This window comes from Onychomys torridus, chromosome 3 (genome assembly GCF_903995425.1).
Source record: "Onychomys torridus chromosome 3, mOncTor1.1, whole genome shotgun sequence".
NCBI classification, from domain to species: domain Eukaryota; kingdom Metazoa; phylum Chordata; class Mammalia; order Rodentia; family Cricetidae; genus Onychomys; species Onychomys torridus.
In genome coordinates this window covers 150884775-150903044 of record NC_050445.1, presented here as the reverse complement: position 1 = coordinate 150903044, position 18270 = coordinate 150884775, and the positions used below count along the sequence as shown (strand labels likewise).

Here is an 18270-nt window from a genome sequence, read left to right as displayed (position 1 = left end):
TTTTAACGTTACTTTTGTTCAAAAAAAATAACATTTGATTGTTTAATTGCATGTTTCTTATATTAAACTCTCAGTATCCTTGTCTGTTTGAATTGTGACTCACACTCTTTAGCCTGTTTTTGTCTGTTGATGGTTATGTATAAGAACAAATTATTAGTGCATTTTATGTGTTTTGAGGCTATTGAGACTGTGCATCATGACTCCTGCCTAGGTGTTCATTCTTTAAGTAGAAGTTGACCATCTGCGTTTCTGTGTACTACCTTCTGCTCTCGCTGTTCACCTGCCTTCCCCTCTGAACTGCAGCTAGTCAGGTTCCAGTGTTACGGTGCACTCACACCAGGGCCAGGAAGACAGCAGGGATTGAGTCAGAGCCATCTGTGTATTTTAATTTTCTGACCAAACATTTGTATATGTCACTTTTAGTGCTTTGGGAATGGGCAGCTCTGACCCTCTGTCTCTACCCTTCCCAACCCCTGCAAAATTGTGTGTATTTCCTCTAGGACCACAGCACAAAGAACTATTATTATTTCTTTCCTGTATTCCACTGAAGTGTTTTACAGTGAAAAGTCACAGCAGTTCAAGCAAATACCAGCTTGAATTTACATTTATTCTAGTTCTGTATGACCTCGAAAAAAGACTGAAGGTTCCCATGTATAAATCAGGGGGTCCTATAATAACTATCTCCCAGATATGTTACAAGATTTAAATGTCTAGCCAACACAAAGCAAATTGATTAGTATTTACTGACAGATTCTACTGTTACCATTGCAATTTTATCTAATAGAATATTCCTGATGGATTGATGTGGCAGTATGAAGGTTTAAAGTATTTCTTATTTCATAATTAACTTACTGCATGTTACATGGAAAATTTATTTCTCTTTATGTGAATAGTATGTGCAAATGTGTATGGAAGTTTGGCATGCAGGTATGTGTGAGCCAGAGGCTATGCTATCTTGTCTTCCTGAGTCTCTACAGTAATTATGAGACAGAGCCTCTCACTGAACCTGGAGCTCATCATTTCAGTAGACTTGCAGGCCAGAATGCCTCCAGGACCTAATTGTTTTGTGCCCTTGGCACTGGACTACAGGATTGCATCCCCATAATGAGCTTTAGCATGGGTCCTTGGGGTGTGAGCTCTGGTCCCCATGCTTCCACAAGCACTTCCCTATTGGGCTATTTCTCCAGCTCCCAGGGAGCTTCGTGAACAGCTCTCTACATTTCTTAAGAGATACCCTTTAGAAAAATGATATAGTAATTAACTGAAAATAAAATTTAAACAGCATATCCATGTTTCTTTGGATATTATAAAGAATGAAAATATTTTCTGAATATTAAACATAACTACATCAATATTGGCAGGCTATAACTCTTAAATAATAGTATGTAAACATCACACACATATACATGCAGTATTTTACTCCCTCAATTCTTTTTAGGGAGCTAATGAATGTAATTAAGTCATTCAAAGACTTGGTAAATTCCTCATTAGTCCAACCTGATTAACTGAAATTTTAAGACAATAAATGACTATAAAATATTGAAAACCATTTTGTTGTACGTAATAAAAATCATATTAACATTAAAACATGTAAGATATTTTGTGCAGCATTTTCATGAGTCAACAACTGAGTTATTTATGGAAACAGTTTTTAAAGGAAGGTCCCCTTAAAATTGTTCAACATCACATGTTCTCAAGGTCCCATCTCTTTGGTGCTATAGCTTTCTGTGTTATATTTCTTGCTGCCAAAACATGGTGCACATATTTGAAGCTCTTTCATGCTCTTTGACCTTATTTTTGGCATTGAAGACCAGGTATAAACTTAGAAATTTATGTATTCAAAAGACAAGTTTTAATATGGGTCATGATAGAATCAAATAAATTAAGACATCTTCTGGAAGTTGAATTGAATATAAGTTACAGTCATAGGCTGAGAGAAAGCACCAGCCTAGTTGCTGAGTGTGTCTTAAGCAGATAAAGGATGTTTATTTGAGTTGTGTAGCAAAGCAATCATGACTACAGTATGGCAATTATTGTTATAATTCATAACACAAAAAGTCAAATAGTAAGTCCCAACAGTCACTCACAGTTAATCTGGTACACTAGATTTTTGGGTTGTCTATGGTTCATCCACATGTGGTTCAAGTGCATTTGTGGTAGAACAATGATCAAATGGACCACACAAACAAAATGGTTATTTAGTCTCATGAAACGTTTGTAAAATTTGTAATCATGTACAAACACAAAGGAAGGACTGGACTGCAAAACACGTTAGTGTAGTACAGAAGCATTTATTTTTTTCTTAGAGATGACTTGTATTTTACAGGATGGTCCCTAAGGAAAATCAAGCAAATGGTTTGTTGTGATAACTGAAAATTATTTTTCAAAAATTAAATAAATATTTAAGGTTTGAATTCACAATATACCTCAGGTTGTTTTTTTGAATTTTCTAAATTATTTAAATAGGTGTTTAAAATTTATTGTTTTTTTCTGCATGTTATGCTGTACCTGCAAGTACATTTGTGTGTGTATATATACATTATATATATGTATATATATATATATATATATATATATATATATATATATATATTGACTAGAATATGCAGATGAGGAGGCACTTGTAGTATTTTTCTTTCTAGGACTTTTTGACCTCTCTTAATAGTATACCTTCTAGGTCCATCCATTTTCCTGCAAATTTTGTGATTACCTTTTCATTTAGAGTTGAATAGTGTTTGTTTGTGTGTGTGTTAATATTTTAATTACACTGAAATGTGATTTTATTTGTATGTTGACAAATAAAGTTTGCCTGGAGATCAGAGGTCATAGCGAGCCAGGAGCAGAAGCCAGGCGGTGGTAGCCCATGCACTTTAATCTGGTCACATGGCAGGCTGAGTCTCTGTGTGGTCAAGGACACAGCCAAGGGTGGTGAAAGGAGCCTTTAATCCCAGTACCAACTACAGAGACACCTGGAGGTCTGTACAGATAGGCAGTGACAGGAAGTCTTGTGGCTGGGCTTAGAGCCAATGAGAAGGCAGAACAGGAAAGCAATAAAAACACAGGTTAGTCAGGAAGAAGCTCTCTCGTGTGGTAAACTAAAGCTCTTCACTAATTCTCGGATCTCTTCAGCTATTACCCCTGTATTTGGGTCTGTGTTTCTTATTTACTAAGACTGTTTAGAATTTTGTTCACATGTGTGTGTACCAAATTATCATTATTCATCTGCTGATGCACAATTTGGTTGATTTAAATTAATTCCTATCATGAGTAAAGCAGCAATAAACATCAAGGTGCTCTATCTCTATAGTAGACGATGGAATTCTCTGGTGATATTCCCAAGAGGGAAACAACAGGGTCATACGGTAATTTCCTTTTTAAATTTGTGGAAAGTCTTCACACCATCTTCCACACTGGTTGTATTAACTTGTACTCCCATCAGCTCCCTTCTGGCCTCCACAGGCTCTACACACACATGTTGCACAGACATGCACAGATATACATTCAGGCTAAACATCTATACACATAAAATAATAATACATAAATCATTACATCTATAAGTAAATGTACATAATAATATAAAATAATACTAAAATGAAGAGTACCAATATGGTTCATGAAATTTCTAAATCCCCCCAAAGAGGGTAAAATTTATTTGTAAGTTATAACTTAATGTCATGGGGCTGATAGTGTCAGTAATCGAGAGTTTCCCTGCAAGTGTGAGGCTCTGAGTTCTTTTTCCAGCATGGTTTCTATATTAGGTTTTTTTTTTCATGACTTTGATCAAATGCAATAGCTGACAGAAATGGCTTAAGGGAGAAGGGTTTATTTCAGCTAAGTGTTTTAGAAGGTGCCATCCATCAAGTTAGGGATGCTAGCATGGGAAGGGTGCTCCATTTGTTTAGATGAGCACTTGTGGCTGTGGATCTTATGTCCTGGTGGACCAGGGAGCAGAGGTAGATCAGAACTAAAAGAGGGTGTAACCCTCAAACATCAACCCCCTGGTGACTGATACCCTCCAACTGGACACCACATCCTGAAAGTTTCAAAATGTCACAAAATAGCACCATCAGTTGGAGATGAAGCATTCAAATATCCGAGCACATGGGGAGCATCTCATATGAAATCCATTAGCACATGCTCAAAAGAACATAGTGTTTGTAAGATGTCTTTCTAAAATGCAGCAAAACAACCCCTTGCTGCTTAAAACTGACAAATTATAGCAACCAAAATTGACTTTAATAAGGTACTTACATCTGTAAAAATTCTTCAGAACCACATATACATAGAAGATACTCTTTGGGGAAAAGCTGCTCATTTGCACATAAAAGCAGAATCTCAGCAATTAGGTCTTTGACAAGATAATTAGCTGAAAACAAAAGTGAATAATAAAATTGAGTAAGAGCTTATGACACATTGACTATGAAGCTTTTGAGCACAAAACCTGATAATCACATTATGAAGTATAGGAGCTAGCTAGCTCCACCAAGGGGAATTAAAGTACAACATATTTATTTGTCTGTTTATTAGATTCACAGTTATTTTAGATAAAGGGTGCTTGCAATCATTTTCAAGTTCAGTTCTGTCTGAATGAAAAATGTCAAAGCTAGGTATTGTGTTTCTCATATTAAAACCATTTGATCTGTTATGGCTCAGCACAAAAGATATGCTTAGGGAGGCTGGAGAGATGACTCTGCATTTAAGAGTACTGGCTGTTTTTCCAGAGGACATGAGTTCAATTCTCAACACCCAAAAAGCAGTTCACAACTATCTGTAACTCCAGTTCTAGGAAATTCAAGGTTGTGTTTTCCCTTCCAGGGCACCAGGTACATGCACAGTGCATACACACACATGCAGTAAAATCTTCCATACACATAATTAAAAAATAAAATAAAATAAGCTTTTAAAAGAAAGAGAAAGTTATGTTTGGGACTGGAGAGGTAGCTTAGTGGGAAAGAACATTTTATGCTCTAGCAGAAAATCCAAGTTTGGGTCTCATCACCCACATCTGAAGCACCATAGACACATGTAACCTCAGTTCCAGGGGACATGATGACTCCTTCTTCTTCTGGCCTCAGCAGGCACTGCACATACATGTTGGGGGTATATACAATTGGGCCCACACATACAAACATTAAAAAATAAAATAAATATAAACATTTTTTAAAAGATATGCTATTGACTTTATATTAAAATAATTTTACTCCCATCAAAATGTGGTTCTCTGTTTCACGCTAAATCCTGGATATAATACACACTTCATTATTTTTAGTAGATTTACATAAACATGTTCTTCCACCTCTGGGGACCTCTGGGGCTCAGTTTCCTTATTAATGAGTTTGTAATGGCATAGTCTCTGCCCTTTGGGAAACTGATATGTGATTAATATAAACAAAATGGATCAATGTTGCCTTGGAATAATCCTCTTGTACACTGTAAAGATTTGTCACTTGAATTGGTTTAATTAAATGCTGACTGGCCAGTAGCCAGGCAGGAAGTATAGGCTGGACGACCAAACTAAGAATGCTGGGAAGAAGAGCAGAGTCAACAGATGCCAGCCAGACACCAAGCAAGCATGACACATAGAAAATGGGGTAACAAGCCATGAGCCACGTGGCTAAATATAGATAATAATTATGGGTTAAGTTAAGTGTAAGAATTAGTAACAAGCCTAAGCTAAAGGCCAAACTTTTATGATTAATGTAAGTCTCTGTGTGGTAATTTGGGAAGTGACTGCTGGGTATAATTAGGTGTACAGGACAGAGACCTCCACCTCTGTTAACACAACGTGGTCAATATATTTAAATGTTTCATGCTCATATTTTTAGTGTGAGCCGATGAACTTTTAACTTTTAACTGAAAGCATGCAGTATTGACTCTTGAAGATATTCAGATAGTAAGAATTTTTAGTAGACAACTTCAAATGTCCAGTTGCATTGTCTATTGGAGTTTTGTCTTCAATTCTGTCTACTTTGGTTTGTTTTACAATCTTCTTCTTCTTCTTCTTCTTCTTCTTCTTCTTCTTCTTCTTCTTCTCCTTCTCCTTCTCCTTCTCCTTCTCCTTCTCCTTCTTCTTTTTCTTCTCTTTCTTCTCCTTCTTGGAAAAAATGACTTTGACTGAAACTGGGCAACAGAATGTTGTAAATGGCATTGCTGCCACAAAAAGGAGACATGCTACGTTTAAAATTTAAATTTTTATGGTAGACCAAGATGTCATTTAAAAGGATTTGGAAAAACAAATAGTAGAAGTTATGTGGGAATGGCGAATGGTTAGGCATTGCCCTGGCCTAGAGTACTTAACCATATTATAACTTGGGAATATTGGAAGGATGGTATGGATTAAAGTTAGCTCAAAATGAGACTACTGGCAAAATCCTTGGCAAAGGGCTCTGGTAAATAGCAAAGAAAGCTGCTGGTTGATGGTGACCGAAAGTATCTTCAGAGACACCTAGATTTGACTTTCCTAGTGCCAGGGCTGCAGGTGCTGTGCTACATAGAACATACATAGATTGTTACTTAGTTACAAATATCCTCTTAACATTCATGCAAGACTCCACAGCCCACTATCTAAGTTCTTTCTCTTCTGCTTTAGTTTTGTTAGAGCAGAAGAGTCTGAGATTTACTATCAGACAAGGTGGGCCTTAAAGTGTCATGATGGGGAGCTTACACAGGGAGAGATAAAGGACAGTTAGTGCAATATTTGTAAGTGTTATTCCTAGCTGTGGGATGAGGAAACCTAGTTTCTGTGGGGAAGAATACAGAAGAGGAAGTCTCAAAGAAGATTTGGTTCTGAAGATCTTCTGGATTCCTTCAGTTCCAAGCAACCAATGCACCAGAGTGTGGAGCTTTGGAGAACATTCTACTGAGCTCTCATGAAACAGTATCTTCTGTCACCTGTTTCTTGTTGCCTTTTAGATGTCTCATATTTAGTATGCATGAACCTGAAGCCACTATCTATATCCTTAAATCATTAAATTATCAAGTGAAGCTCCTTATTCACATATTGTCAACACACACACACACACACACACACACACACACACACACACACACACACACATACACACATCATGGCTTCCTTTAACTAGATTTTATACCTGTATTTTTATTTTAGCCCATGATAGAATCATTCTGTCTATTTCATATCATCTCTCACTTCATGTAGCTCTTCTCATTCTTTAAACCTCGATTTTCCAGCAACTTAAGCAACTGGACTCAGAATCTCTGCTGATTAGTTCAAAATGCAGCACCATTGGCTAGAGAGTCACAATCCAGCTTTTAAATATTGGGAGCTGGATCTAATAGAGAGATGGATTGACTCTAGGTTATTAGACTAACAGTATGTGCACTTGAGAGCTTAGTTATTTTTCCTGTTTTGGAGAAACAAGACAATGAGTGAATAAGCAGAGAACAAGGTGTGGGAAACAGGGACACAGAGAGACCAGCTTGGGGCTAAAGGGGAATTGTGAGCTTCAGCATGGGTGTTTTAAATTCACCACTAAGTCTTTGATGCATTCCTACTCTTAACCTCTAGAAGAAATGTTCATAACGTTTAAAAACTTTTCTTTTCTGCTTCAACCAGCATGAGTTGGTTTCAAGCCAGATGGTCTTAATTGGTATATCAACACACCGTGTCTGTGTATGTAATCCTCTGTACTTACTCAAAAACCTCAACTAGAGCAAGAAATAAGAAGGTATGATGAATGTGAAACAGTGTAAACATTTCCTATTCCACTGTGTATCTGAAAATTGTCCTCTGTTGTTAAGTAATAATCCATGTAGTCATATCTATATGTTTAATAAACAAGCATTGCTCTTCAAAATAAAAAGCCATAGAACCTAGACATAGAACAGGACACTATATAATTTTAAAGAAATCTCCAAGTGACAGAGAAGAAAATGTCTAGTAAATATGATATAACATAAATTTCTAGGAACCGTATTCAGAGACTAATTCTTAGCCAACAGTTCTGATCATTAAGATAGCATAGGCTGCACAGAGCTTGTAAATTTCTTACTGTGGGAGCAGATGCCATCTTACTTTCTTTTTCACAATTTATTCATACACCTGAACAAAGTAGTTGTTCCTGCTGGGTAGGAAATGGCATTTTCACTTATACATCATTTTTATCTGGAAAATTTTAGAAATTCCATTTGTTTTAACTGTGCCAAAATCTTGATCCACCTGCTATTATTAATAGCAAAGAAACAAAGACTTCTGGAGAGCTCTATGTAAAGAGTCCCTGTTCTCAACTCAGATGTCTACAATAACTAGCTCATAGCTGATTTCCTTTTATTTCCCTTCAGGGCAGAATAGTACCAAATGGTGACTCTTTTAATGATTTCACGGCTATTTATTATTACTGAGATTGTGTGTCTGCTTGCAAGTTTTCTTACCTTGTGGCAGAAGATGAAGGGTCTGTGCTGAGTTATCAATGGAAATATTTACTCTGAACTTTCTGTCAGAGAAGAGCTGGGATGGATAAGCTGTAGTGATGGCCCAGATCTTTCCAGAATTGGAATTAATGTCACTTGCATGATATGTTTCCCTTATTCTGAAAAGTGTATGCAAAAAAAGGCTTAGGACATTATCTAAAGCTTAAAAACAAAACACAATAAAACATCACATAATCATAAGGAACTCCAGCAAGATCTGAACAACCCTGAAAACCAAGAAGCAGCCATCTTCCCTCTGTGGCATGGTTTAGTAGAAATTACAATCATACCAAGAACAAGGCAGCTCTAGGCTTCTGGGGGATGCTCCAGGTGAAATTTTAAAGAACACACTTTCCTGTCAGACAGGAAGATCCACCCAGTGTAGCAAAACTTGCTTCTGACTTTGGTCCTGATGTCATGGCTCCTCCTCTCAGATTCCTTGAATGCCTAGTTCCCTAAAGCTGTAAGTATGCTTTGGATCAGCGATGTGAGTAAATAAATTGATTCTTTTGTTGGTGCCTATTTTACAAACAATGCCCCTATTTCTCTACAATCTTAAAGTTGAGATTTTACAATTGTTTTATAAAAACTACTGACTTATGAGTGCAGGCTGAAAAATTAGCACATGCTAGAGTCAAAGAACTGCTAAGATGTTAATCCTTGGAGCAGACACTTTGAGTTTGAATCTTCATGCTTCTGCTTTGGAATATTAGAGCCAGAGGCATGCTATTTGACTTGCCTCTTTGTGCACAGAAAAGGAACCATTAACACTTACTTCAGTGGTTTTATGTGAAGGTTGTAACAGAAAAGGCATAGTAGATTTATAGACTTGGAAGTCATGTGAAGCATCACGATGATCATCACTCTGTATTGCCATGATTGGTCCCTGTATGTCCATGTTTAATATGTAGAACATAAAGATACTAACAAATATAAAATGCTTCTCATGGTGAAATAAAATCTTGTTGGTATTTATTCATGTTGTTTTTACTGTCATGCAAACTCTTCTTAAATGGAAAATTATGGTTCTATATTAATCTTTGGATACTTCAAGTTGTGGTTTATGTAAACTGTTGTCTAGGGTCTCACACACCCATGTGTTTGAACACTTGGTCCTCAGATTATATAACACATTATGGAGGTGGGGGAACTTTTAGGATGTGGAGTTCAGCTGGAGGAAGTGTGTCAGTGTGGGGTGGGCCTTGAGGTATATAGCCCAGGGACACTTCTTGTCTCCTCTCTGCTTCAGATATTGGTACTTATAATACAAGATACTGTTCAGTGCATGAATAGTTTCACTTTCTACCATTTGGGGCAATTAAATTTAAAGTACACACTTGCTATGGAATATCTTTCTGTACGCTGTGAATATGTTTTGTTTTCATTTGGTTGATAAATAAAGCTATTTGGCTAATGATGAGGCAGATTAAGGTTAAGGGGTACATTCAAACTGAAGAGGGAGATAAAGAAGGGTGGAGTCCTGGAGAAACTTCGAGCCAACACCAGGAGAAGCAAGATGTGAGAGAACATGTGATGCCATGAAGCCTTGTGGCAAAACATAGATTAACAGAAATGGGTTGAATGAAGTTATAAGAACTAGTTAATAATGAGCCTGAGCCCTAGGCCTTACAGATTGTAATTAATATAAGCCTTGGTGTGTTTATTTGGGACCAAGTATCCTCGGGACCAGATGGGACACAGGAAAACTTCCAACTGCATAAACTCATGATTGATTCTTCCCTAAACCTTGCAGGGCATCCAGTATGAACTGGGACTTCTTTTGTGTATGATGGAATTTTACTATGTTTTATAATCATGTAGTGTTTCTTTAAAAAATAAGATTTAAAAAATTAGGTCAAAACAATTGAATCAAACAATTATTAATATCTTTAATAGGAACATAAATGAATACTAATAACATACTTAACTAAACTTATTTAAATTTTAGAAAAATAAATATAATGAGATATTTAGATCTAGTTTATTATGGGTTGGGGACTGTCTTGTGAAACTTGGTCTTCATATTTCAATTGATTTTCTTATTTACTTTTATAGTTAGGAATTGAGAATCCCAAGAACTGAGTGAATCCTAACAGATCTTACTAAGGGAACAGTATGCTTAGACAGGAAATCATTGTGCATACAGACATTTAAGCTACAAATATAATCTCTTATTTCTCTTTACTATACCAGCCTTACCATTTGGTTGGTTGCTTTAGTTCTCATGATTATTTAAAAAGAAATCATTGGGAAAAGCACTTTTAAGAGTTTGGAACATACAGCACAAGTCACTGACAAAATCACTTAGTGTGCTTTCCTGACACAGTTGCACCTACATTTCATCATCTAAGAATATAAAACTACGTGTTAGAAAACAGAAACATTGTTGGAGTTTATAAACATCCCCTTCCGTGGTATATTAAGGTAGCTATTCTTCACATATGCAGGTATGAATTGCCAAATTATAGCTTTGAAGATTTATTTTATTATTAATTTTAAATTACATGTATATGCACATCTCTCTATGTGTGTGTGTGCATGTGGGTGCAGGTGCAAATAGGTGCAGAAGAGAGCATCAGATCCCCTGGCGCAAGAAGGACAGGTGGCTGTGAAACACCAGATGTGGGTGCTAGAAACCATGCATGGGTCCTGTGCAAGAGCAGCAAGTGCTCTTCACTGTTGAGCCACCTCTTAGTAATGAAAGCATCATCAATATTGTTGTCTTCAATGATTCTAATCTAAGAATATAAAGGATCCTTTAGATTTTTGCTGTATAAATTAGCAAGAAATTAATGAAAATTGAACATTTGAACAGTTTTGAGATGATTGCTTTGCATTTTTCTGTATATATATACATATATGTGTGTGTGTGTGTGTGTGTGTGTGTGTGTGTGTGTGTGTGTGTATAATTTTTCCAATGTAGTTGTCAGAGATATTTGGTTGGTTGGTTTTGATTTTAGCTCTTTCCAAGTCATTTTATTTTTATTTTAAAACATGAGTTATATTATAAATGAATGAAGAAGTTTTAGGAACAGAAACATCCTTTAAATTAATCAGCAACTCAAATCTTTAATCTACTTTCATCATTTAGTAGGAAGCCAAAACCTTTAAATAAACACACATTTCTTACATTTAAGACAAAATATTTAAGAGAATAAAACCAAGAGGACTAAAAAAAAATGCATTGAGTTTTCAAAGTAACAGAAAATTTTCCACTAGATAAATGGTAACAACATAAGAAAAGCAGTCACCTTTATATCATAATGTTAATGTTTAGATTAGCAAGGAGACCAATGGCATTGCTGGAAGGTTCTCTAGAAATCAATTACGTTCTCAATGGAGAAACAAATATGTGCTTGTTCAATGTGGTGGCAACTTCCTTGAGAGAGGATTCAACTGATAGGAAGGGACTCACATGACTGGAATGTTCTTGGCAGGAGGGTGAACCTGTAACAGTTTAGGCCTGAGCCACAAGGCCCAAATGCCCCAAATATTTATGTAATAAAATAAGCTATGAATACACTACAAATCAAATTACCAGTGAACATGGAAGTTCTGACAAAGAAAGTATATTTTAATCAAAATTTCAATGGAAAAATACTTGTTTGAGTGTAGAAAAGAAAAGCCAGTCATCAAGGTGATTAATGACAGTTGCTCAAAAATGGTTTCTGTTGAATTAGAAAGCTACAGGGATTTGGCATTTTGCATGCAGAACTAGTTACTGAGTGGATTGAAATATAGAGACATTTATTCAGACACAGAAATTTCAATATTTATGAAAGAATGATACTCACTTCCTCACTTTGTTACAAAATGAGGCCAGGCTCCTGGTACTCCCTTGTGGTACTTCAACGATTTGAATGGGACCACTGACTGGCTGGAAGCAAAAATCGCTAAATTAATACAGCTCAATACAGAAAAAACACCAGCTTGTTTATGTAATTTTACTTTCTTCTAGAGATCAGTTTGGACTTAATTTTACCCTTTTGAATTCTATTGAAGAAATATTTACATATAGAAACGTATAGAACTTAGATATATGATTTTTTAGTTTTCAGGAATGCATGCATCTGTGCTATCAATAACTAGAAAATACTGAACAATGCTGTCCCTTTAAGAGTTTCACTGCATCTCTGTTAGATTATCCCAGCCACCTATTTATAATTACCAGTGTTTAGATTTCTATCATCATATATTACTTACATATGCTCTTTTATTTTTGCCTTCCGTTACTAAGTGATGTATCTTTCTAAATGTCTTCCCTTCTCACCAGTCCAGTGTTTAAATCACTGAGCATTGGCATTCTATTGTGTACCTATACCATGATTCCTTTGGTCCTCTTCCTCCTAATGGACATTTGAATTGTTGATAGCTTTGGGGAACTATCAAGAATTCATCCTTTCATGTCTTAGTGCCTTTGTGGCCATATGTTTAATATGTTCGTAATATATGAATTAAGCTTTCAGTTAGAGGGTACATATGTAACTGCTTTTAAATCACTTTGCCTCATGTATTTTGAAGCTCTGTTATCAACTGTGTACACATTACATTTATCTTTACATTATCATCTTCCAGCCTGACTCTTTCACCATTATAACATGACTTCTTTTACCTCCAGCAATACTGTCTTAAATCATGTTTGGCTGATGTTAGAATCACAGCAATCTTGCTTTTCAGGCTGAGAGTTAAATTCTTGGTTATTTTCTCTTTCAGTCTAACTATCTGTCAAGTTAATTATTTTCTAGCAGTAACTGTGCCTTTGTTCTTTAAATCTAATATGTTATTATTGTTTGGTCTTCTTAATGTATTTAGATTTAATATATTTATGGAAATGGTTTGATTTCAGGCTATCATGTTTACTTGTTTGTATGTGTGTTTTTAATTTTATTTTTCTATTTCTATTATTAATTTTTATTTAGTTTTCTATTTATCTCTTGGTTCAATATAATTCCATTAGTAAATTATTATTCCACTGTCTCCCAATATCTCTGACTCCCCGTCTCTGGTTCCCACTGTCTCTGGCTCACACTGCCACAGGCTCACACGGCCTCTGTCTTCTGACTCTGGCTAATACTACCTCTTGGCTTCCACTGCCTCTGGTTCCCACTGTCTCTGGTTTCACTCTTAGGCCCACACTGCCTCTGCATCCCACTGTCTCTGGTGCCAACTTCCTTTGGTTCCACTCTCTAGCTCTCACTGTCTCTAGGTCCGTTGTCAATGGCTCCCACTGCCTCTGGTTCTGTTCTCTGGTTAACCACTGTCTCTAGTTCCATTGTCTCTGAGTCCTACCTCTCTGGTGAGAAGTTTTGCTCCTTCAGATGGCTGTTACATGCCCTGAAATCTCTTTCCAACTCCTTGTAAAACTTTTTGATTTTGTCATTTTGACTTTAAATATTTGAATGCCATTTGCCTGTATTTGGATGACTTTGCATTTATTTGCAATTTGTTACCTTTTTGACTCTATGATTAGTTATTTTCAACTAAATTTGAGAAATTTTCTCAACAATATTCCTGAGCCTTCCAAATAACAAGCCCATACTTGGCCAAGATGTAGTAAATCCCCAGAGACTTCTGAACCTACCACTGCATAGCTTCCTTTCTGACAGCACAACACCCACAAATCCAAGCTGCTTCTGCCCTGCAGCTAACTGCCCAGCTTTGCTCTTCAACTCAGAGTAGTGCTGTCATCCAGGCTCCACCAGAAGGCACAGCTGCAGGGAGCTGCCCTGTAGACACAGACCCGGCTCCTGGCAGCTCTTAGGGAATCTGTGTACTATGCTGCCTGTTGTCCAAAGCCTGAATTCAGCAGCTTTTAGTATTTTGTCAACATTTGTCACAGTAGGGAAATATACTGATTATTGTACTGTCATGATATAAATTAGATATCCTTAAGGTGTATTTAACTTTCATTCCAATAATGTGAGGTAGTGTTTCTTGGACAACAATCTTCTTGCAGAGTTGAGTATTCTTTTGTTTCTATCTGTCATTTAACTAGGCTACCATTTGTTTGTCCTCAGGTCAGTTTGAATCACAGTCCTGAATTCAGGGGATCTATCTTTATTGCTCCAGATTCTTTCTGTCCAGCAGAGCCAAATATTCAATGGAACTTTTCAGTTCCTTCTGTGTATTATAATTGCTATTCTCTCTCTCTCTCTCTCTCTCTCTCTCTCTCTCTCTCTCTCTCTCTCTTTTCCTCTTTCTCTCCCCCTCCCTCCCTCCCTTTCCCTCTTCTTTCTCGTGTGTGTGTGTGTGTGTGTGTGTGTGTGTGTGTGTGTGTGTGTGTGTACAGGTGTTTTCCTCCATCTGTACTTCACCTCCTTTATTGATGGTCACTCACTAACCCTGTAACTCATGTATTTGTCTAGACTGGATGACAAGAAATGCAGAGATCTCCCTGTCTCTGCCTCCCTAGCACTGGGATTGCAGACTCATGCCACCACACCTTGTTTTTATGTGATTGCTGGGGATCTCAAGTCCCCATGTATACTCGTCATCTCTCTGTCCCTCCCTCTCTTTCTTCTTTATTGTGATCTACTTCCGACTTTAGTCATGTCTTGACACTATAAGCAGAATAATCTTTGAACAGGATGCAGGAAAACTCTATTGTTATTGCACTGAACATAAAGTAATCAAAGAAAGTATTAGAATTAATAGAACAGTAATTTCCTACTTATGTCTGGCTCCCAAGCAATTTGCCTGCCAATCAATTTAGGAGCTTCTGTGTGCAAGGATAAAAAAATTTTAAATCATGACAGTATGATTCAAATTGTAAGTGTAACAAAATGTGTGTGCACTTTCATAATGTAGCAAAAATAGGTAAATGCCACTAGCTAAACTTCTACTTATATTTTTATTCATTAAAATGTATTATTTAAAGATTATTTATTTATTTATTTATTTATTTATTTATTTATTTATTTATTTAATGTACATAAATACATTTCTGCATACATACCTGCATGCCTAAAGAGGGCATCAGATCCTACTACAGATGGTTATGAGCCACCATGTGGTGGCTGTAAATTGAACTCAGGACCTCTGGAAGATCAGCCAGTGTTCTTAACCTCTGAGCCCTCTCTCCAACCCTCTCCATTAAAATGTACTAGTATACTCTAATATAATATACTATTGTAGATTATACTAATATAACATACTAATAGGTTTATGCTGTAGACCACAAAAATATATGAAGTAGGAATAATGACAAAGCTGTACCCAGAGGAATTAAAAACTCTTCCAGAGGATGAGGCCAAGGCTAAAGGAGTCTTGGTGATACTGGCTTTTCATTATTAGCTGTTTCCTGTTGCGAACTTCTCATGTGCTCTTGTAGCTTTTCCATCATTCACTGGGCACAATTTCCCCTCTACAATTAAAGTATTTGTATAACTTTCTCCAACTGTGCTAAAATAGACGCAGTCAAAAATCCCAACTTCAGGCCTTTCTGTAATTATCATCAATAACAGCATCTATCCGGGACCATCACTGGACTGACAAAAGTTTCTTATCTGAGATACCTCACGGATTCTCTAAGAACAGACTTAAGCATCCAGACTATCTGTTTGAGAAGGCTTGGCAGATATGCTAATTAAGCTTAAATTTCCCCTTTCCAAAGTCTTATCTCTAGTTTTAGATCCACCCTTAACAATTAACTCAGAACTAAAGGGTTCTTACTTACAGGTGCATCTTGTTGTGATGGAAGTTGCCTGGCCAAGTTGCCTAGGGACAGAGCATACTTTCCCTGCCCTGCCAGAAAACTGTGGGAGCAGAGATAACTTGGAGAGATAAGGGCCAAAGGGATGAAAGGCAGTTTTATTTTCAGAGATGGGATGGAGAAGAAAAAAGAAAATGGAAGAACTAGATGGATAAGAACTGGAGAGGAATGAACTGAGATGGGAAGATCTAGAAGGGAGGAGAACTAGATTGGAGGACTAGAAGAATGAGATGGAAGATGAGGAAGAGCCAGATGGGGAAGAACAAGATGAGGAAGAACAACAGGATGAGAGAGTAGGAGATGGGAGATGAGAAAGAGCCAGGCAGGGAAGAACAAGATGAGAGAGAAGGAGATTGGAGCGGAGCTAAGATGGGAAAGAACTAGATGAATCAGAACTTAGATGGGGCAGAACTAGATGAAGGAATTAAGATAGAACTTAGAGGGGACATCAGATAAATATAGAGAGAAATCTAGTAAGAAAGGAGCTAGGCATGGAAGCAGAATAGAAGCTGTGTAGAGAGAGAACTGTCTCAGAAGAATATAATGTATGGAGTATAAAGATTTTTGATTACATAGATTCATGTCCTGTCATCTAAGATTAGATTACCAGCTGGTTGTAGATTCTTCCATGGACTTGGGACAGGGAAATGGAGGGGCTGGACCCCAATAGTCCCTATTAAGTTTGATAACATAGGAACTTGAAAAATGATAGTTAAATGTAATTATTTTTACAATAGTTGTTAATTTTAAACATGGAATTTTTGAAAATAATAAAATGTTTTAAATAATACTAATAGATTTTTCCACTTGAGGTTATTTAACTTTATTACCAATTAGTCCAATCCTTAACTGAGAAATTGTTTTCATGTTCATGTATATTGTACATACCTCTGTGTTTTCCAGTGATGTACTCTCCCATGTTCCTGGTAGAAGGGAGTCCTTAGAGGATATCAGAGAAGGTTCTACAAGGTTTACATCTTCACTTCCTTTATTGTCTCTCTTTGGTATAGAACCCATGGAGACCAGTGAATAAGGAGGGAGAATGCTGCCTTCAAGTTCTGTATGACAGCTATGCTGTTCATTTCCTGGTTGTCTTTGTGGATTACATCTATCCAGGCCAGTGGAGGATGGAGTTAGAGCACTGAACCTGGGATCCTTGGCAACATGGTATTTTTCAGTGGGCTTTCTCCAGGAGTCTCCCTCATCGGGAATCTGATGTGTAGGTAATACAGCAGAATGAAAACCAATCACTGATGTATTCCCAAACTGAAGCTGAGAGATGGCAGGGCTCTGAGAAGTGAGTGTGTTGAAATGTCTTGGGTGTGTTCCATATGTGGATTGCCATTTCGAACCCGAGTTTGGTGCGCCTGGCACAGAAAGTGCGCTTCCTTCTTTTTCACTCTCGGACAGTGAAGTTTCGTTGTTGATCTCTTCCACTAACGCATCAAAACCCAATCTGACTTGGTTGGAAGAAAGACACTGGTTTGCATGGTGAAATTGCTGGTGATTATATCCACCTTTCTGTGGGTCAATGTGATTTGGGTCTGTTTGCCACCTATATGCCATTTTTGACTTGGTATAACTGAGAGGATTTTCTTGGCCCCAAATATCTCTTTGATGTTATAAAAGAAGTTACAAAACTTCCTAGAAAAAATGGAAACAAAACTGTTTTTAGTGACAAAGGCACTTGCAAAAAAAAATCAGTTTGAATAAATATACACATGTGTGGATTGTTCACTTGGCTGGGAGTGACTTTCTAGAGTACAGAAAGAGTTCATGAGGACTAATGCACAGAGACTCAGAGGGAGAGTATTGACTTTGGGTTGACTTATAATATTTTTTGATAGAAAAACAAGTATACCTCAATTCTGGCATGCTTCTTTTTGATCATTATTATTTTGTATGTATGTCCACCACTTGAGTGCCTGGTGCTGAGGAGGTAAGAAGAGGTCAACAAGTCCCCCAGAACTGGAGTTACAGATAGTTGGAGCCACCATGTGGGAACTGAGAACTAAACACAATCTTTTACAAGGGCAGCCAGTGCTTCCAACCCCTAAGCTCTTCCTCTAACCCACATCTTCTTTAGTCCATACAAAACCCACCTTCCCCTTGGACTTGACTGCTTT

At 37.0% G+C, this 18270-nt stretch overlaps 1 protein-coding gene across 1 annotated transcript in view; it reads right to left on the bottom strand.

The window, feature by feature from the left end:
- The window catches only part of Pik3c2g (phosphatidylinositol-4-phosphate 3-kinase catalytic subunit type 2 gamma), a 324912-nt gene extending 307202 nt beyond the window's left edge, over positions 1-17710 (bottom strand). The window contains exons 1-4 of the mRNA XM_036182431.1: positions 17033-17710; positions 12228-12310; positions 8395-8552; positions 4252-4366 (exon numbers count right to left, since the gene is read on the bottom strand). Of these exons, the coding sequence (XP_036038324.1) occupies positions 4252-4366; positions 8395-8552; positions 12228-12310; positions 17033-17710 (1034 nt within the window). The remainder of the gene's footprint in view (positions 1-4251; positions 4367-8394; positions 8553-12227; positions 12311-17032) is intronic.
- Between the last annotated feature and the right edge of the window lie 560 nt (positions 17711-18270).